Raw genomic sequence first — 20,919 nt, 5'->3', positions numbered from 1 at the left:
ATGACGAGGAGACCTCGAGCAACAACTGCCAAGGCTGCAAATTACAGAGATATGGACTCGGATATGTAAGTGCTGTTCATGTAAAGCATTTATTTTATGCACTTAAATCTTAAATCGGCTGGAGCACATCGGTTTTATGTAAATATGATGATAACGGATACATTTTGACTGATCTTCCAAGAATATTGTGTTCTAGGACTATGTAAACACAGAAAAGACCAGAGAAAATGTGGACTCTTCTTTAAAAAAAAACACCAGTTCATGACCAGAAAAGGTCGATTTTGTGAAGACCCCCCCCCCCCATGTCATTCAAAACAATGACTTTGATGCTTTAGTGACACCTCAAACATCTCAACAGTGGTTTCCTTCCATAAAATAACAAAAGCAACACGGAGAAAAGGCTTTTGATGGTAAAATAAGAATTTATTTATGAATATATTACTTTGTAAAACATCAACATCTGATAAAAACAAATGCTGAAATACATAATTGACATTGGCAGTGAAAGATAATTATCAGTAGCTTATTTTCCGCTACATCTGAGTTTACAGTTTTGAAAGAGAGCAGAAAAACCTTTGACAATCATGTAACAATAATTATTTTGCTGTATGCATTCTCTAATTGCAATAAGCTGATTCTTTATTTTGTCCCTCATCCATCTATTAGGTCCATTGATCTGGCAGCCATTAGTGATGAGGAAGAATGGACGCCAGCAGAGCGAAAGACAAAAGCCCCTATAAAGACTGCCAGACACCGTGCAGCGACAGCGAAGAAAGCACCTGCGAAGAAAAGGGCAACAACAGAGGAGTCAAAAGCACCCAGACAAGCCAGTGCTCCCACAGAGCCCAAAGATCCGAAGCCAAAAGCACCACGTAAACCTTCAGCAAAGGCAGCCGACGTTCTAAAGAGTTCTGCTGCACTTGGGCTACGCAGAACTAAGAGGAAAAATAATACAGTCAAGAAAGATGATGACCCCGAAGAACTTGCTAATTGTTCAGAGGGAGAGAATGCGGAACAAAGTGGGCCAAGTATCAAAATGAAGGATGAGGTATATTTATATATATATGAGTCAATCTGCATGTATATGCACAAAGAAAATGTCAAATAGAGGTTGAAAAAAAATTGTAAGCACATGTTAGTTTAATTTAATTAAGGTTTATTACCGGTATTTCTTATTATTATTCAGTATGACTGAACAGTGGACAAAAAGCGGCTGTTGTACGGTAGTGTGGTTAATTCAACAAGTTCAGTTGTTTCTGCTTTGTGATCCTTTGGGCTGACATCTGCTTGTTCGGTTGTTTGTTTGTTTTCCCTGTAGAGGGTTTCATTTATCGTGCCACAGCCCCACCAGGCAGAAGGATCGCCACGCGAGGGGTCGTCACTGGCTGGGCTCACAGCAAAGAAAGAGGAAGCGGAGGATGATTTTACATTTGATGAGCCCTGTGTAAAGAAACAGAAGACCAGTGGGGCCTGCCAGGGTCGACCAACTGCTTTAAAACCATCGGAGGCTCAAGCTTTGAGGAATGAGCTCAACATGAACTGGGACATGATAGAGGTATTTTTTTCTGTGCTTTACATGTGGGAAATTGTTCATCTCTGTTTTTGTAAAAGGAGTGTAAAAAAATGTATCTTAAGAGTGAAGGTGCTGAGGAACACACTTTTCTTTTTGCCTTTCACTGACTACATAAAGTATCAGATATCATAGGTCAGGATTTAAAGGGAATATAAGCACCATCAGGTATAATCGATACCTTATTTTCACGCAAAGATACTTGTTTCAAAATATTGACAATGGACCAATGGACAGGCAGCTTTTATTTTTTGTCTACTCTAAGTTAATAATTAGTTGCTGTATGGGGGGGGGGGGGGGGGGTTATTTCTGTGTATGTTCCCATTTGTGTATATACAGAATAGATACTGTGTATTTTCTTACAGACCCTGTCCACCCTGAGTTGTGTGGACCGATGGGTGTGTGTAAATATCATCAGACTGCTTCGAGAGGAGAACACAGTGCCTTTTATAGTGCGATATCGTAAAGAGATGATCAACAACATGGACGCCGATGCTGTCAGAGACGTCCAGCTGATCTATGAGGAGCTTTGGTAGGCAAATGAAGGCCCTCAGACTAAACCAGAACATCCACTCATGTTTGCACCAATCCTCATGATCTCAGGAGGATCCATTCAACATATTTAACCGCGGCCACTAGATGGTGCTAGTAGTTAAGTTTTTATTCCTGTGTGTTTGTGATTGCTGTACATGTCTCAATGTTGACATGTGTAAATATTTAATCTGAAGATGGGTCTTGGTCTAACTTGGATCCCATTAAATTTTGAGAGCGATCCGGATGCCCATCTGGATACAACAAACAAATCTGGATTTTCCTATTTACTTAGAATGGAGGCTTTTTCAAGAAATCATATTATAAAATATGCATTCAATTCACTCACCAAAAATCAGTCATTGATTACACTGTCATGCAAAATGTCTTCTGAATCTGATCCAGAATGAGGTCAGGAAAATAATATAACATTTTAACATTGAAAACTCCATTGATGGATTAAAAAAATCAGTTAAAAATACACAAACTCTGATTCACTTTTAGTTTTACTCGTTTGTGTGTAAAGATACCCAGAACAATTTCTAACCTTTTGACGATGCTCCAGATCACCATGTGGACGGTTTGCCCTCTCTGACTTCTGCAGTTTATTTCTGTTAATGCTTTTTGTATATTTTTGTATGCGTTTCTCCAGCTCTCTATCTAAGAAGGCGCAGTCTGTCATTCAGACTCTGAAGAAGGACGGGGTTTTGTCAACTGAGCTGGAACAAGCCCTGAGGAGCTGCCGATCCACTGATGAACTTGATCACGTGGTCAGAATTTTCTTTCATTTTTAAGTATTCTATCATTTGAATATGATTTAGCCTCACCTGATCTGTCTTTGTTTATAGTATTCTCCCTATAAGAAAGGCAGTAAGCTGACGAAGGCTCGTAGGGCCAAAGCGCTTGGACTTGAGACAGCTGCTTCTGCACTGATGGACACACCTCACACTCTGGACTTAAGTGCATGGGTAAAATCTGATACTGAAGGCCTGTCTTCGGTGGAGGAAGTGGTCACTGGTGTGGAACATATTTTGGCTGATATGATCGCCAAAGACCCCGAGACACTCACCTACGTGAAAAAACTGTGAGAACTATATATTTTTTTCTGCAGTGCCAATAATTATGAAAATACAATGGCTTCCTACTTTTTCTTTCTATTTTCATTTGTTATGTAGGTGTGATGACAGCAGTGTGACCATCCAGTCCTCTATATCGAAGGCAACACTAAAGGAAAAAGAGCAGAAGTCTGATAAAGGCCCCAAAAAGGAAGGGGCCCAGCAAAAGAAAAACAAGGACATTGACAAGTTTCACCTCTACTTTGACTTCACCTGCAACATTCAGCGCATCCAGTCCCATCAGGTAGCAAGACAGACTAGTTTAAGACTCTTTTTAGTAAATCCATTCATCCCTTCAACATAAACAACATAAAAAAAAAAGGCAGGCAGGATGGGTCGGAGTTTGCTTTTCCTGCTAGGCTTTTGCTGTCAGACGAGAAGCATTTACTTAACGTCTTGGGTTTCTGGAGATTGTCCTTTTGATATTTCGCATTGAGCGATGTAGGATTTTAACACCTGACTTGAATGATCCTAACAAGGCCAAAGAGGCTCCATAAAGGTCAGCTCGAGCTCACCCAATCAGACCTGTTCTACACAGGTATTCAAAATGAGAAAGTAACCTCAAATCCATCCACCATAGCAAACGTAAGCGAGCTGCTCTGCATTGATCTCATTGCATACGTTTTAGAATCGTAAAAAATGTTAAAGAATCTGTAATTATAATGAATGTTACAAACTTGACATGTCCTTTTAAATATAATTAAGGGGGCAAAAAAATCACTAGATGGATTTATAAAATGCATATGAAATTAGTAAACACACAAACACCAGGCCATGCTAATTGCCTCGATTTTCTCTCCAACATTCACGCATGCAAACCTTTTTTTGTTTGTGTCACGTCTATCAACTTTATGCCTGCCGTTTCTGAATGCTAACCACGTCAGTCGCAGTTAGCTTTGTGCGCACCGCCATGTGTTTCCCTCCTGTGGCCTGCTCTGCCTCCGCCTCTGTCCCTCTAATGACTAGTGGGTTACTCAGAGTTGGTTCCCGGCCTCATGTGTCACCACAGCTTCCATCACCCGCTGCCTTTCTGCCACAACACACTCTTTGGCAACCGTGCTTTACCCTACAGTCGTACAATCACACACACACACACACACACACTTGCTCACACACAAACATACCCAGCAAGTCCCCTCATTCTCTCCTCTTAGCATATGTGACATGTCCCCTGTCGACATGCCATTGGATTAGGACGCTTTGATTGACAGGCGCTCTCCTGTAGTGACAGCTACTGCTGCTGGGCCCATGGGCAGATGGATGGATGGGGAGAGGGAGCGGGATTTGGTACTGGGGGGGGCAAGAATGAACAGATGAGCGATGCTGGGGCGCATTCGTCACTTATCTCTCTTGCTCTGCCCCGATCTGCCTCCTGCCCTCTTCTGACTAAACTTCAGCCCTGGAATCCTCCCCACACCTCCTCATTTCCTTCTCTTTGGTGCATGAGAGGCCTTTCGTTTGATGACTAGCTTGTGACCCTGCTGGCTGTCAGATTCCGGCTAAAACAAACCTTTTGTAGCCGTCACGCTGTCGGAAAGGGGAAGCAGGTGGGAGATGTGTTTGGACAGGAGGCATGTGTGTGAGCACACACTCGCCCGTTTGCTTTATTGCATCTTATTAAGCTTTAGATCTGGTGGAGTTTTAAATTAAAAGTACTGTGCGTTGTGGGAAATTAGTTAAAAATACTGAGGCAGTGCAAAATAACTGAAAAAATATATTTCATTTCTTCTTATTTATTTTTTGCCAACAAATTACATCCTGTCAGTGAAAACACACTTGAGTAGGAAATACATTGCCTCTTTAATATTTGCAATATCCAACAGATAAACTGAAATCTGAAAATAAAGTGAAATATTACCAAAGCATACAGAGACACTAATCTAAATAATAATAATAATCGTTTGGTGTTTTTTTTTGTCTGCTTCAAATGCCCTCTAGAATTAGAAAGTAAGGTTCTAATGTCATTTTTATTCATATCTCAATTCCGTCACTCATGCCTTTGTACAATTTTATAAAGGTTCTTGAATAGTACCGGTAAGTATCTAGTATTCAGTTGATCTTAAAGTTTAAAATGGAGATGACTTAGTCAGATTTAAATCTGTCATATTTGATTTGAGAACATCTTCGACGTGCCGGCATTTTCCTTTTAGCTATAAGTAGCCGGTACGCTCTGGCGTTATACCAGGGCGCGTTTAATAAGTGTTCTGATTGGTTGTAATGCGATTTGCTTTTCGATTGAAGGTTCTGCTTCAGTCTGGGGCTTGCCTGCAGACGCGCTTCAGTAAATGGAGCTGCTTCATCAATTAAAGATTATCTTTTTGATGGGCCGGAGCAAAACAAGTTTATTTAGAGTCTCCCACACACACATATTTACAGGATAAAAATTATTCAGATCCTTTTGTTCCTCTTAGGTCTTACTCTGCTCTTAGATCGACAGGTCAGATAATGAAACGGACAAAAGAATAAACAGGAGCTATTTAACATTCTCTTCCTCTTTTCTAGGCTGTCATGTGAGCTGCCTTCTTGTTTTTTGGACAGAATACGATCCTATAAAAGCAGCTGGGGGCAGTCTGGTGTTCTCTCTGTGTATTTACGTAAAGGAACTGTGTGTCATGGTGTTCTGTGATCCCCTTCTGATGACTGATATTTAAAAAGTCAATATTTACGTGCAGTCATGCTGTCCCAAGAATAATATTCGCTAAATTCGTACATTCCTTGTGCTTTGCCGGTTATAAGTTCCTATTTTACAATGAATATTATATCCAGCGATTTTACTCCTCTTTAATTAGTGTTGCTAGTCCTTCTCATTTTATTTGTCAGGCCACAATGTGTGTCTGAATGTATGTTTATCCATGATATGTCAGATGGATGGATGTGTTGATGATCGTATTCCTCTAAATGAAGGGTGAAGGAGAGGGATAGAGAGAGGTTCTGGCTGACTGCCCTCCCTTGGGGGGGCTGGTGGAAGGATGATGGGGTATCTAGGAAAGACATTCTGTCTGGTCCTGTCATGGTTTGGCCGGTGCTTGGCTTCTTGTCACTTGTGGCCCGTCTAAAACACGAGCAAAGGCTTCTGACGCCGTCCCCCGTCACCCAACCTCTCAGACCGCCCTCTGTCTCCCACTCCTCACCCAAAACAGACAGAAACTGAGAGAGGTACAGACAGATGCGAGGTTATTCATCACCAGCAAGGACACTGTTGGAAACTCTCCACATTTTGGTTGCATTCACCGTGTGAAACCAGACATGGGGATAATGAGGAGTTTTAGCTGGATGTATTACAGTGGGCGAAGGTGCAGCCCCTTGGTGTGTTTGCAGCTGTGTCACATTATGATGATGATGATGTTTATCTGATGTCTGGATTTCATTTGAGTTATTGAACAGTGAACTCGTGACCCGCAAGGTGGATGAGTGGGTGTCGCCGAGACGTTTGCGATCGCCTCGTCTAAACGAACATGAATGGATGGATTAAACCGTCGTTTCATTTATCTTCTATCGTCGTTGAACGTATAATTATCTCAAACTACACAGATTGAGAGAGGAATCCTGTATATACCACTCCTGTGTTTTCCCAAAAAGAAGTGTTTTGATTTTTGCACCCACTTTTTGACATCCTGTTAAATTTCAATGCTTTGATGAAGATCGCTTTAGAAGTCTCGACGTGGTCCGCGCAGCAGCCCCGGGCAGAAACACGGCAGAAGGAGAGAAATCTAGCGTCAAAACATCATTCAAGCAAGCCCAGTGCATTAATTGTTAACTTTGCTGTGCCATTAGCTGTGTTTAAATTATTATTATTTAGTTTGTGGGTGTGGGGTGCGTTTGTGTTTGTGTGCTGCTGCTGCTGAGTGGTAATGGTTGTGGCACCACATGTGTGGGTGTGTGTGTGGGTGGGGGCAGGCCTTGCGGGCTCAGCGCTGATGGTGGTGTCGTGGTGGCATTTGTCAGCTCTCTTCTTCCGCTTGGTTTCCAGATTGACGTCTTGTTTCTTGGTCCTGTTCTGTGGCGGGCTAAAGGTTCCCCACAGAAAAGGTCAGACACTTACTACTGTTTGCTTAACAGCATGTAACAGTTGCTCTAAGGGGGGGGGGACCAGCACACAACACAAAACCAGCCGGGCCATAGGACACACCGCTAGGCTCGTCACTTTGACTCAGATGTGTGGAGAGAGAAGAGATTCAGATGTTTTTGTTCCAGCATTGTGGTGCATATTGCTTATGGGTGTTATATATTCAATAACTTTGTCTAACCATGTGAACAATTTGCGTTCTTACATTCTAAAAATGTAGATCTACGGTTTTGCACTTGCAGCTTCGTAAGGAATAAATCCTATTTAAAGTTTAGCCGCAACATTTTCATGTTCAAAAGTAACATTTCAAACTTTTTATTTATTAAATATTACATAAGCAAACCTTCCCTCAACAAATGCAAACCTAATTATAAAACAAATCACTTGATTAATATTCCGTACCATCACCTGCAGCATGATCCGCTGTGGATTCAGACTGCGGGTTTTCAAAATGTGCAAACCTTTTGTTTTGGTTAGAAATTCATTGCGTTTCATTTCACCAGGTGCATGTGTGTGTTTCTTCTTTTTTTTTTTCTGCATGCATGCATGCATTTTCATCCAGACCCTGGCCATTAACCGAGGGGAGAGCCTGAAGTTTTTGACGGTGAAGGTGAACATTCCTGAAAGAGTGAAGAGTGAGTTCACCAGGTGGTGCATCAACAACAGGTCAACAACACCCTTACGCGCACACACAAGAACACACACGTACTGAACAATTCTTTAAAGACAAATACTCAACTCGGGTGTTAATCATGAGGTTTTCTTGTAAATGAATACAATGCACCACCAGATGGACAAAAAAAATAAAACAAGCGGGATGGAAATATCCCATCAAGTTTTTGATGGGCATGTTTTTATATGAGGCAGTTAAAATGAAGGCATTATCATTCTCAAATGTTCATATAGCGGTGGAAATGATTTTTTTTTCTTTTTTCTCCAATATTTTGATCCAGGTGGAGAACAAGGACATTTGCCAGAGAGGAGCTTTGTGTGATCATCAGGAATGCAGTGGAGGACTCTTATAAAAGGCTTATTGTGCCTTTCCTTACAAGGAGTTTTAGGTATTTAACTAAATGTGCACATGTTTTTCTCTCAGAGTTTATCTTTTGGTAATATTTAAATTACACTCTTTCCCTTCTCCCCTTGTCTTTGTTCCTCAATCCTCACTCCCTCTGTCCCTCTCCTGCTCCATCTCTTTAGGACTAAGCTGACAAGTGCAGCAGAGAAGGAGTCAATCGCAATGTTTTTGCGAAACCTCCGTCAGCGTCTGTTGCTGTGTCCAGTCAGGGGCTGCGTCATCATGGGGGTGGACCCTGGGTTTAAACACGGCTGTAAACTGGCAATTCTGTCCCCCACCAGTAAGTAACCATATAGTGCACGGGTCTTGGTACCTCCACTAAATGATAAAAATACCATTATGTTGGTAATATATTATAAAACATGATTTACTCATTGGTTTACTTGCTAGAATACTTTGTCCGCATCACTTCATTTTCTTGCCCGCTGTTTCTCTACCTCGCTGCTCTCAGGTCAGATTCTCCATACTGATGTTGTGTACCTGCACAATTCAGGTCAGCATAGAGAAGCCAGCAAACTGCACCACCTTATGACAAAATACAGGTACTGCTGTTTGTGTCCAAAGCGTGTATAAGTATATAAAAATGTTTTATAAAAAAAACATCACTGTTAAAGCATATACAGTAATATAATTTTGATGCATCACTTGCAAACAGGGAAGGTAAATTGCATCCTATGGTTAATCCTCATCAGCCTCCTCTTCTTACTCCTCTGTTAGATGTACCAGGGTCGTCATTGGCAACGGGACAGCGTGTCGTGAGACTGAGTCCTTTTTTGCTGACCTCATCTCTCAGCGTTATTTTCACCCCCTGGATGTGTCGTATTGGTAAGGTGACTAAGGTCTTTCATCCAGAGTTTGCAAGTAACCTGAATCCCAGAACAGTGATTATTGAACTGACCTTTTGATATTTATTTTTATTTTATGATTTGTGGAAGAATAAAGTGCAGAGGAGGTAGAAATGTGGGCGCGACGGAGCGGGGCACAGATTCAGAGAATGATAAATTGGAACGTGTCCATCCAGGAATATTGTCTATTAAAGACATCTGGACTTTGTTTTTACCTCGACCCAATTAAAGAGACGTTTTGTGGTTCACGTTGTGTCTATAACCAAGCACAGTCCACACTTCAGAATACAACACCGCAGAACCTGGCTCCAAGCATAATAACCACCGGCCTCTCCTTGCTCTCCCTTGTTCGCTCTCTGCTGAGTTCCATGTGTGTTTGTTGAACTGAGGTTAGCATTGGGACCGTAGCCTAGAATGATCCTGGGAGTTTTCCCTGCTTCTTTGTGTTCATGCACACATCAGAGGTCACATCTTTGGGGTAATAACCCACATTATTTCTCTTAAAATTCCATTTTCTGTCTATTTGCAAGAACAGAAAAGCGCAAAGCAGGGCGTTTATAAAGTTAACTTCCACCTGATTATTTTCATGAGAGAGAGAGAAGCAAACTTCACGTCACACATCTTGATGTAATGTCTCTCCGGTTTTCCACTGGAGCTAAAGACGCGAGTCGTCCTCTTCCCGTCACATAAGAATGTTGGACATCTGTTTGGTGTGGCGCCATCTGAATGTCCTCCATCACATGATGTGATGAACTCTACTGGTGCAGAATGTTAACACATGTGCAACTGGTCAGCATTTGCCTTAATACGATTTGTGGAACAAAAGCTTTTGCTGGTGCATGAACTTGGAACTTGGAAAGCTTGTGGCGGCCGTAGTTATCCAGATATTTCCTGTGTCTGGTCTTGTGCATTTCTTTGGCTGATGACTGAAACATTGATGCTAACGTGAAATCATTGTCTTTTATTAGAACATAAAATTATCTTTCTGCATGCTTCTTGTCTTTCCTTGTCATATGTATGATTCTGGTATTCATAAGCACCAACTTTTAGAAGAGTGATTACCGTTAATCAATCAGATTATTTTAATGCAGACACTCTTTTATTAAGTGCTGCGAGAAGCACTGGATGGTACGGAAATGATTCCGTACCATCCAGCAGGTCCGTTAAAGCTGCCAGGAATCCCTTGATGGGTGATAATGGGAAATCAGGAATGGTTGCTGGTCTCAAGGAGTGACAGATGCTGCAGACTTTGAAGTTCTTCCTCCTCAGAGTGCTGACTGACCCACAGCTGACCCTGACCTGCCATTACACAAATCACATGATGGCAGTGACAGAGAATAGTGGTAGCATCGGGAACAGCGAGTGTTCTGTGTGGTTGCCCCCAGTATAATTAATTGACCCAGTTTCTGGTTTACTGGTACATGTGGGACGTGGGTGTCAGTTGACCTTCCACCCAATCATCTTCAAGCGGTTGGTGATCGACAGGTGTAGAAGGTCTGCTGGAGCGCTCCTCTCCTGTCCTCTCCGCTCCTCTCCTCTCCGCTCCTCTCCTGTCCTCTCCTCTCCTCTCCGCTCCTCTCTTCTCCGCTCCTCTCCTCTCCTCTCCTCTCCTCTCCTCTCCTCTCCGCTCCTCTCCTCTCCGCTCCTCTCCTCTCTTCTCCTCTCCTCTCCGCTCCTCGCAGCATTGACAGTGCAGAAGTTCATTAACAACCCCGGCCTCATTTGCACCATCTGCTTCCTGCCTCACTGTGAGCCTTCATTGTGCCCCCCCCCCCCCCCCCCCACACACACACACGTCTACACCCTTTCTTCTCCACCCGCCTGTCTCTCTCTTTTTCTCTGTCCTTCTGCCTCAGTGCTCAGCTGGAATGACAGCCAGAAATGCCAGCCTGCGGGACATCCTTACTTCTATTTACCGTGTGTGTGTGTGTGTGTGTGTGTGTGTGTGTCAAAGTCTTCTTATTTAGGTGAAGGAGCAGCTATGAATGTGTTAAAGTATTTTAAAATTTGTCCAGCGATCATTTGTTTGATTGTCATTTAATCTGGTAATTATTTAGAAGACACCTTGACTAAATATTTTCCCCCTAACGTCATTAAATGTTAAAACATTGCTCTTTCCCCTCCGTATATCAGAAAGCATTTTTCTTGAAAGCTCAGTGTATGAATCTAGAATATATTGGCATGATTGATCCGCATTAATTATTGCATTCTGTTGGCTGAATTAGGCTGTAGGCATTTTCTCACATTAAAATAACAGTCCGCTGGTTAATATTAATAATGAGCAACGATACAACAGCAGCTTTTTTAACCGGATCAGATGTAAAAGTCCTTGACTGTTGTCACCAGATATAACTTTTCATCCCTCATGAAGATTACTACAAAGTGTCCTCGCATGATTAATCTTGAACAACGGCGTTCTGAAACCGGCGTCATGCGGCGAGCTGACGAGCTGCGTCTGTGTCTGTGACGGCTCCCACTGCATGAATGTTTGTCACGCATCTGTGTCCCAATAATTTAAAGACCTCCTGCCAAACATTAGTTTGTGACAGGTTAGAAAATAAACATCTTTGGTGTGTGTGTGTGTGTGTGCAGCATGACCGTGTCTGCCACTGCTTTAGCGCTGTTTAAGTGTTGCATATCTATCTGTTCAAGAGAGAAGAACATTTTTGCAATTGAAAAATTAATATGAAAGTTTTACCACCTTGCCTTGAATATTTTTCAAGTTGTTTGGATAAATTTGTGAGTCGATAGTGGAAGCTGGTTCTCTTTGATATCATGTTTTATGAATGTCAAAAAGAACATAATTAACTTCACAAGATACTTTCCTACGTGTTTTTTGCTACGGAAGGTAATGCTAGCTGAAGAAAATCTATCACTCTCACACGCATAATATAGAATACCATGAATGTAAAGATTGTTTTCCGCATTTAACAACACGCATGTGCTGACAGTCAAAGGCCCGCCCCCTCCCATCGCTCTCTCCTTGACTGGTTCGTACTCAGAGTTGTCTGAGAGAACTTCAACAATTGTGGCAGGAGACATTCGGGAATCACCGAGTCCTTGGCCGTCTCTCCCCCCAGCTCACTCCTGGTGGGATGAGATCATTATTACTGGCTAGCTGATTGGCTCGGAGGGGCGGCGGTGTGTGGGTGAGGATGTGTGTATCCGCTGTCATGTCTTTTGTCCAGGCGAGTTCCCAGGGCCGGACTGAGCGAGTGATGAACATGCAGTGGCAGGACCAGCGATGATGAGTCCGTCCGTGTCGCCCCCCCCCCCTCAAAGGCCTGCAGTAGAAGTCAGAGCAGGGGGCCACGTAGATTTTGAGGCATGGAAAGGCCCCAGCCTGGATGTGGAACGTCTCCTTATTCAGAAGAGTGAAATGAACCCGTGGAAATGTTACGTCTCAGATGGGACGTTTGCAGGTGGGGGGGGGGCTCTTCCAGTCTCAGCCATATCACCAGCAGCCCTTTCTTCTCTCCCAGCATGCCTGACTGGTGGTCAGCCACTGCCCCCCACCCCTGCGATGGTCCTGCGTGTGACAAATGTGTCACGAGTTTGTGCGACACGCCGTGCGTTCTTTTGATTTGGGGATGTGTATGCAGGAGACATTCGGGAATCGCATTCTGGGAACAGGCGTGACACGAGTGCAGCGCCTGTTCCCAGATTGACACGAGAGTCTGTGAGGCTTTGCTCTTTTCAGATGTGCATCACACTGGCAGTTGGAGTTTGTGTGTGTGTGTGTGTGTGTGTGTGTGTGTGTGTGTGTGTCTGTGCGCGTTTGCCTGCCTTCTAGCATCTTGCTGGAGACTGACGGCCCTTGACACCTGCCATTTGAACGCTTTTCTCTGTGAAAAATGTCATCGTCTTCAGACCCGACGTGTGTGTGTGTGTGTGTGTGTGTGTGTCTGTGTGTGTGTCTGTGTCTGTGTGAGACAGAAAATTGTGCTCCCCTCATTTTGTCTCCCCGAGGTCAAGCTTTGCAGCTGACTGAACAATGGACCCAAGCTGTTTGAGCAGCCGGACAGACAAACTTGTGTGTGTCCGTGTGTGTGTCGTGTTGTGCGTCTTTTGTATGAAGACATTTTTGGTCGAGTAATTTGTGACATCATCGCTCCTTTCTCAGGTTGTAAAATGAGGACAAGGAACCCTGAACTGAGTTCAAAGAAAGCGACACTTTGCATGCTGACCTATAAAGCCCTGTTACGTTTGGCTCTTCGTCTGGCCGTTCTGCGCCGTAGATGTTCCAGCAGTTTTCATCGGCTTAAAAATCGTATTTCTCAAAATATTTTTGTGTGTATCTTTGGTGTATATTAAGATACCGAAGATTTATTGGAGACATTTCAGATCGTCATGACAAGTTAAAGACTTTGTTCCTCGACTAAACCTCTTGAACCCCACCCCCTCTTTTTTCTCTTGTGTATCAGATTGGTTGGTGATATTATCTCCCCCCCTTGTCTTTTAGGACTGATCTGATGAACTGGTTTTAATTTAGACTCAGGCTGTAATAAGGTATCAAAGTGTGTATCCATCTCTTCCGATGTTACCCTCCTTCAGGGCGGTTGTGTTTGTGTTTGTGTGTCTGTGTCAGGCCCACGGGAGTGTCTCAAAGACCACTGGTAGGGGAACAGATAGGGGGACCCGTTTGTGACTTTGCCCCAGGACAGGACAGGGATTAAAGCAGGCCTCTGTGTGTATATACTGTACAGTTGAGAGTGTGAATAAGTGATAACCCTCCAGCGCCACCAAGTCATCGCTTTACACGACCAGGCGACCATTGACTTTGTATGTGTGTGTCCACGTTCTGACCATCCTCCCGCTCAGGCCAGAGAGCAGACAACCTTCTGCTGGCTGCCAGGATGATGCCCTCACCATGGTGACAGCCTTCAATGAGGGTTCAGAGCTTCACCCACGACAGTGCTATTACCCAGCTGCCCCGGCAGCAACGTTAATTAGTTTGGACATGATAGGGGCTGGTGGCCTCCCTCTCTTTTCTCTCCTCATCCTCTTGTGCTCTGTTTTTTCCGTGTTCTTCCTGACTTCTTTCTTCTTTTTGTGCTCGTCACTTGATTTGTTGTTCGGTCAGTCGTTCCTAAACAAAAGGCAACTTAATATACTTTCAAGCTAGTGTTGTAAATATCTTATATTTTCTGAAGACTGAAAGCCGTAACAGATTTTGACATCACAAGTTTAAAAAAAGAAAGAAAAAATCTTCATATATTCTGTGTGTTAATCAGCAGAAACAATTGTGTGTGTGTGTGTGTGTGTGTCAGATTAATGACCAGCCCTCCTCTGACCCCCTTGAAGGTCATGTGTCTGTGCTCATTAGTAGTGTCACCATGGTGATATGTCAGCTGTCAGCACGATGGACAGGAAGCTGACAAAAAGAACAGTGAAGCGGAGGAAGTAATGAATAGAGACGGCGGGAAGAGGGGGATAAAGAGGGAGGACGAGTTTATTTAGATGTGATTCGAATCAGAAGGCCTCTGCCACTCATTAACAAGATACTAGAAATTGGCAAGGTTGTTGTGGCAAGGTCCAGGCCTCTGGTATTGTGTGTGTGTGTGTGTGTGTGTGTGTGTGCGCCTCATTCTGAGCTGTGGACATTGGGGAGGTGTTGACCCCTTCGTCAGCGCTAAGAGTAAATATCCCCTATCCCTCCTCCGGTCCTCCCTCCCTCCATTCACCCGACAGAATGGAGGGACTGAACAGCATCACAGCGTAATTTGTGTGTCGGCAACATTAACACGGGTATCAGTGGCGTTGTCGTACCATCCTGCCGACTTTACCACGGGAAACGATATCATATGCTGCCACGTCCAATACAAAGCTGATCAATATTTCCGTGATTTTACATCTGTAATAAAGGCGTGAGGTGCATGAATATCAGATCATTTACAGTCTTCTTTGATACTGATTAGTGATATGAAATATTAACAATGTTGTTAAAATCTTGAATGATTTTAAACCGTTGCTAATTCAGACGCTTTTCATAAATATACAGTCTTCATGTTAAATAGAGTATTGCTTATGATAAGACATGTAAGTAATATAATGATATTGAGATAAAAAAAAAATTATGCCACACAAAAGCATTTTGATTTATAAACCCTATTGATTAAAGTATATTAAGTCCATGCCCCTAAAATAAAGCTTTGTCTTTCGGAGAAGTGGGACATTGCTCATGGGATGCAGTACATCCCAATGACCTCTAGATGGCTGTAGTGTCACATAAAATGACGTGCTGGGGCTTTTTGCTGACTCGGTATCATAAAACATATCACACTGTCTGATTTCCTGAAAAGGTTGTCAGATCATGGTTACCCTTGACCTTTCCGATGCGGTGCCATATTTAAGCAGTAGATATTTTCTGTTTGCTGCTCATTTTAAGCCCGTATCAGCGATAGCGCTCATCTTGTATACTTATTGCCTGCCCTGGAGGCTGAACCCAACCTACCAAGGAGAGAGCAGCACCATTATGCTTCTATTAATAAGTTTAATGGTAATGTTGTGCTTTCCTTCTCTATCTTTTCTTTTTTTCCCCTCACTCCTCCGCTCATTCTTCTACCTTTTCCCCTTCCCTTTATTTCCCCAGTATAACCAACGAGGCCGGAGCTTCTGTTTACAGTGTGAGTGCAGAAGCAGTCAAAGAAATGCCAGACCTGGACCCTAACCTGAGGAGTGCAGGTATGCGGGTTCATGTTGATTGTTATGATCAAAAACCTACAGACATAAGCTGACATTTTGTTGACCAATTATTTCACCTCTAATTGTCAAATGCGTATATATTACAGGAAATTACTCTCAAACTACCACTTAATTTTTGTATTTTTTTTGTCTGAGCATAAGGTACATTATTTTACGTTATTTTATTCCCACCGTACCAGCAAAAAAGCACACGATGGTCAGATCATCAGTGTGGCTATTAAGTTCACTCACTTCTCTCTCACTCTCACTCCACATTTAAATCCATCAAAATACAGCAGAATAAAAATGAATGGCTCAAAGGCTTGGAGAACAAATGTTTCCAGCAGACTTCCTCAATAAAAGCTATAAGTCATGCATGGCTGGATTCGTCTTGGCTGCTTGTGGCCGGCAGCACAAGAGCCACGGAGAGCCATTAATACTCTAAAAGATGGATGTAAAAAAAATCGATTGCATTTGATTTTATTTGTCTTACCTTTTGGTGAAAGTGTGGCTCTGTCTCTGTCCACACAAATGGTCGTGATGCATAGTATGCAGGTAACTGATTTACAAGCATTGTCCCTCTTGGACTCCTGGTGGTGACATTTCAACCCCGCCCAAAGAAGCGGGGTACTTTGTGTTCTAATATTGGTTGTCTGATTTGTGACAGAATAAAAAAGTTAAAAGGATTTCTGAGGCGAGGGCCAGAGTAGATGCATTTTGTGTCTCAGTTCTTTCTCATTGTGGAATCGTATTTTGCATTTGAATTTTCAATAAGTGCTGCAGAGTTATGATGCACTTAATTAACATTCGGCTCCTCTTAGTGGAGGAGATGAGGAGAGAGTGAGACAGAATAGATTTTTAAAGAGTGTTGGGGAGTTTTGCTGGTGCACAGAGCAAGGCCAAGGTTGAAACTCCATCCCTGTCTAAATATTATCTCAGGCAGCAGCCAGAGCGTAGGAGAGGAGAGCCATTGATTCCAGACATACTCCCTTTATTACTTCTCATCTCGGGCTGTCATGAATGTGGCATATTAGCTGACCCGTCATTGTCATACGAATATTTGCTGTTAGTGGTTTAATTGCCAGCATTGTAGCACAACCTGTCATTGGGCTGTCTGTCCTATGATGGGCAGATGCATCTGAATTTGACACTAAAATAATCTCTAATATTCATATCAGTATATCAAAATATGAAGCACTTTTAGAGATAAACAGGTGATGGCGCTAAAGGTGGAGTTACCGTAATTCCCATAGTGCCCCAGCACCCCATGGACACCTGAGAAACGTCAGTCTAATTTATATTTAAACTTTCAGTTCTTATAAGTGTAAATTTCATGTGTTTGTATTTGGTTAATCATGAGAATATAATAAGATTAAAATAATCCCAGAATAAAAAAATGAAAATTGTTCCCAAGTTCTCTCGCATCCTTTGTCTGAGAATATGGAAGGGAGGGAGGGAGTGAGGGGGGGGGGGGTTATGTCATGTATTATGGTGTGTATGTGAGGAAGGTTGTTTGTAATTTTTCTCCTTGTCACCGAGCCCTGACAGCGTATTCATGGAAAAGACATTTGGCTTCATGTGAAACAGCTTACAGACGTCATCGCTAAGAGCAACACCACCTCAGTGTGTGCTTATTTGTGTGCTAAATCTGACTGTGCGTGTTAGCGCGTCCAGGTCTTGGTACTTTTAAAGGTACACGGCTTGAACATCCATCAGGAAGCTAAATGACAAGTGCGAATACTTCATTTTAAAACCCGGCTTTAATTATTATTACCAGGGCTGAATAAATGACAATTAAGTTTGGCTCGCCTCGGGCCAGCGGTGCCGCCAATTTGCATACTCAGTAATTATAAATAAAGTAGATTTGCATATTCAATAACAGTGATTCAGATAGCACGGTCATGAGAAGTGCAAAACACAGATTCTCAGGAGACACGAAACCTAATGCTTGTGTGTGTGTGTGCGCATGTTGACAGTGTCCATTGGAAGACGTGTTCAGGATCCACTGGCTGAGCTCGTGAAGATCGATCCCAAACACATCGGCATCGGAACCTACCAGGTAGGTTTGCGTTTACGTCTTCCCCGCGTGCTCTCTGTCCCGGGGCGGTGGGACATCTGCTGAGACGGACGGACAGACAAGTGTGTGTGTGTGGTGGGATGTCGGCGTAAAAAGCATATTAGCACTAAACCACAATTGTGCACATGTGCGTTTTGTTATTGCGGCGTCTGCAGTTGTTGCTCCTTTTGTTATAAAATGGCTGATGTTCTGTACAAAGGCGCAGAATGTGGGTTTTTATTTTTCTCATTAGTCTCCGGTTTATTCAACCGGAATGGACTTTTTCAGAGAATTCTGACCAAAACGGAAATGTAATTCTACGACATGCACCGACATGCAACCACTATTCACTGGAGGAGAGCGAAGAAGTCTAGTATGACTCAATAAAAGCTGAGGTGATTTTATTCCGAGTTTCAGCAGAGTTCAGCCGTGGATTTCACATTTCGGGCTAAACAAATAAAGCATATTGCAATCGAGACTTGATGCATACTGGGAATGTGAGCAAGCAACTGAAGCTCTGACAGGACGAGTGATAAAAACTTAAACAGGATCAGAGAAGAGGGGCTAACTGGGACATAGATAAACTTGGCTAAGGCCTGTGTCAACAGATGATGCTAAGGGTGACAGCTAATTCAATTAATGGAGATCAGGGATGACGTATGTTTGAACATTTGTTTCTTGTATATCCCTGCTTGTCCATATGTGTGTGTGTGTGTGTGTGTGTGTACAGATGAAAAAACATTCAACTCAGTGTTGACTTTGGTCGTTACAAGAGTATATGATTTTGTGTCAATGCGTCTGGTATTTAGAGGGAATATTAACGGAGTAGGATCCTCTGTTTGGTAATTTGGGTGAAAAAATACATAAAAACATGTAAACTGGAAAAAAACCATTTGAAGTGGATAAAGAGGAGAAGAATATAGTTCTGTATCTGCAGCAACCGAGGCAGAATAAGGATTTAATATACTGTATGCAACAAAAGGAACATGGATGACGGCGATCCGAGGTTACGAGGGAGAAGTTAATCGGAGAAAGCGTGTCACATCGTGCCAAGTGCTTGTGCTTCTATGTACGTGTCTCTCATCAAGTCCTGACCGGACTCCCTGGGGTGCCAGAGGCCTGTGCGCCTCCTGCTTTCAGATCATGTGACTAGGTCAACAAATGATAACCAGGTAAATAAACTCTTGGTGCTGACAGATATGAGATGGGACATAACTTTGGCCTGTGTGTTAGCACACACACACACACACACACACACACACACACACACACACACAGCAAAGCGCACCTCATCCCTGTTCAGAGTCAGGGTTAAGTGTGTGTACGTTAAAATGTATATGAGGCAGAATGGGTGTAAGAAAAGTGCGCTCGTGCATGTCTTCTGGCAAATTCTTTTGTGTGATTCATGGCATTTTGAGTTTTGTGAAAGTTTATTGCTGTTAGACCCAAGAAGCATAAGGGCAGATGTAACTCTAGACAGCTGGCACAGCATGCGCTCTCTTTCTTTCTCCCTCTGCTGACTCGGTGAGTGACAGCTCTGACAGGAAGGAGGAAATGAGCTGAGGGCTGAAAAAGTGAGGCCCATTAAAATCAGATTGGACATAACTATTGGTGTGGGAACTCTGTTTTCACTACAGCACCCCCGGCTGATAGGCTCTTCTGGATACTGACCTTGCCAGAGATACGTCTGTTTAAATAGAAAAATAGATATTATGGGGTTTTGTTTTTGTAAAATATATATACATCAATGGTAACCTACATTTAAAAGGCCCCTGATCCTCTTATTGATCTGAGACGCTTGCATTGGACAAACATTTCATGATCAAGCACTTAGCCGGTGTGGCCTTTGGGCAGCTCCTCCATCTGTCAGTCACCTCTGCATTTTGGGATGGTTTTTGTGACAGCCGGGTAATTCCCAAGCCTCTGAGACTGCTACTTTAAAACACACACAGACACACACACTGCTGTGTGAAAAAACATTGCCTGCAAGACGGATATTAATAAAAGTGCCACTCTCCACCCCGGACTATTTCAAATGCGCTCCTTCACTCACTCCATTAGTTCTTGTCAGAATTTTTCGCTGATGGCATGACTTGGACGGGCAGACCGGCGCACTATCACACTGATCGTTGAAGATGGTGGTTGATGCCCCAATGGTTGGAAAATACACATTTATTTCAACCACTGACCTATTTTTTAACGCAGCAATCTCAAACGGGACACTGCTGGGAAGTAGCAGGGTCCCGTGTCGAGGCCATTAAATTACGTGGTATCAGATTCCACCTCTAATGCAGGAGTTCAGACCTGAGGAAGCCTCTTGGATGAGAGGTGAAATGCTTTCAATCTTGAAAAGGATTCCAGTTGCTTGTTATTTAATCTCTTAGGATTGTTGTTTTTTTGTGTTTTCACGAGGTATTTGTTCAGTTTAACATTGACAGTGTTGAGTTTCTGTACAGCCAGCCAGGTAAAATATGAAATCTGCACCTTCAGGCGAGTTGGTGTTGACTTAAAAAATGAGGTTTGAGGTTTTCACCGACACCTATTGCAAACGATTTTGCTTTTCATACCAATGTCCTGTGCCTGCAGTGCTGTGTGTGTGCGTGTCTGTGTGCAGCCAATGAAATGTGTTTGTGTGCTATCATTTACTCTTGAGAGGTAGAGCCTTCGGGGGAGACAGGAGCAGACAGAGCTGAGACAAGGAAGTGGAGCAAGAAAAAAAGAAAAATGAAGCGCTGAGATTGATTGATTGATACTTCCTGCTTATACTTTTTAAGTTCTTGCTCTTGGGTGTTTGTGTGCCAAGATGAGTCAAGATTGTTTGTCACTGTATAATAGATTTAAACAGACTTATGCCAATTCTCGACTTACTCAGCAAATTATAAAGCATTTACCGGCTGTCATGTCAGGCTACTTATTGGAGCAACGTAATTATTTTCATTGAGTGAGGTTTGTTTTTCTGTAGTAGTAAGTATTT

The 20,919-nt window shown here is 42.9% G+C and overlaps 1 protein-coding gene across 1 annotated transcript in view; it reads left to right on the top strand.

Moving 5' to 3' along the window:
- srbd1 (S1 RNA binding domain 1) overlaps positions 1 to 20,919 on the top strand; it is a 31,115-nt gene continuing 10,196 nt past the window's right edge. The window contains exons 1-14 of the mRNA XM_068741641.1: positions 1 to 65; positions 667 to 1,048; positions 1,319 to 1,555; positions 1,936 to 2,102; positions 2,754 to 2,871; positions 2,950 to 3,185; positions 3,277 to 3,460; positions 7,845 to 7,948; positions 8,236 to 8,343; positions 8,483 to 8,640; positions 8,812 to 8,902; positions 9,078 to 9,185; positions 15,798 to 15,889; positions 17,866 to 17,948. Of these exons, the coding sequence (XP_068597742.1) occupies positions 1 to 65; positions 667 to 1,048; positions 1,319 to 1,555; positions 1,936 to 2,102; positions 2,754 to 2,871; positions 2,950 to 3,185; positions 3,277 to 3,460; positions 7,845 to 7,948; positions 8,236 to 8,343; positions 8,483 to 8,640; positions 8,812 to 8,902; positions 9,078 to 9,185; positions 15,798 to 15,889; positions 17,866 to 17,948 (2,133 nt within the window). The remainder of the gene's footprint in view (positions 66 to 666; positions 1,049 to 1,318; positions 1,556 to 1,935; positions 2,103 to 2,753; positions 2,872 to 2,949; positions 3,186 to 3,276; positions 3,461 to 7,844; positions 7,949 to 8,235; positions 8,344 to 8,482; positions 8,641 to 8,811; positions 8,903 to 9,077; positions 9,186 to 15,797; positions 15,890 to 17,865; positions 17,949 to 20,919) is intronic.

Source organism: Brachionichthys hirsutus, chromosome 7 (genome assembly GCF_040956055.1).
Source record: "Brachionichthys hirsutus isolate HB-005 chromosome 7, CSIRO-AGI_Bhir_v1, whole genome shotgun sequence".
In the NCBI taxonomy this organism is placed as follows: domain Eukaryota; kingdom Metazoa; phylum Chordata; class Actinopteri; order Lophiiformes; family Brachionichthyidae; genus Brachionichthys; species Brachionichthys hirsutus.
The sequence above is the reverse complement of the archived record's forward strand: the minus strand, read 5'-3'. Positions and strand labels throughout refer to the sequence as shown.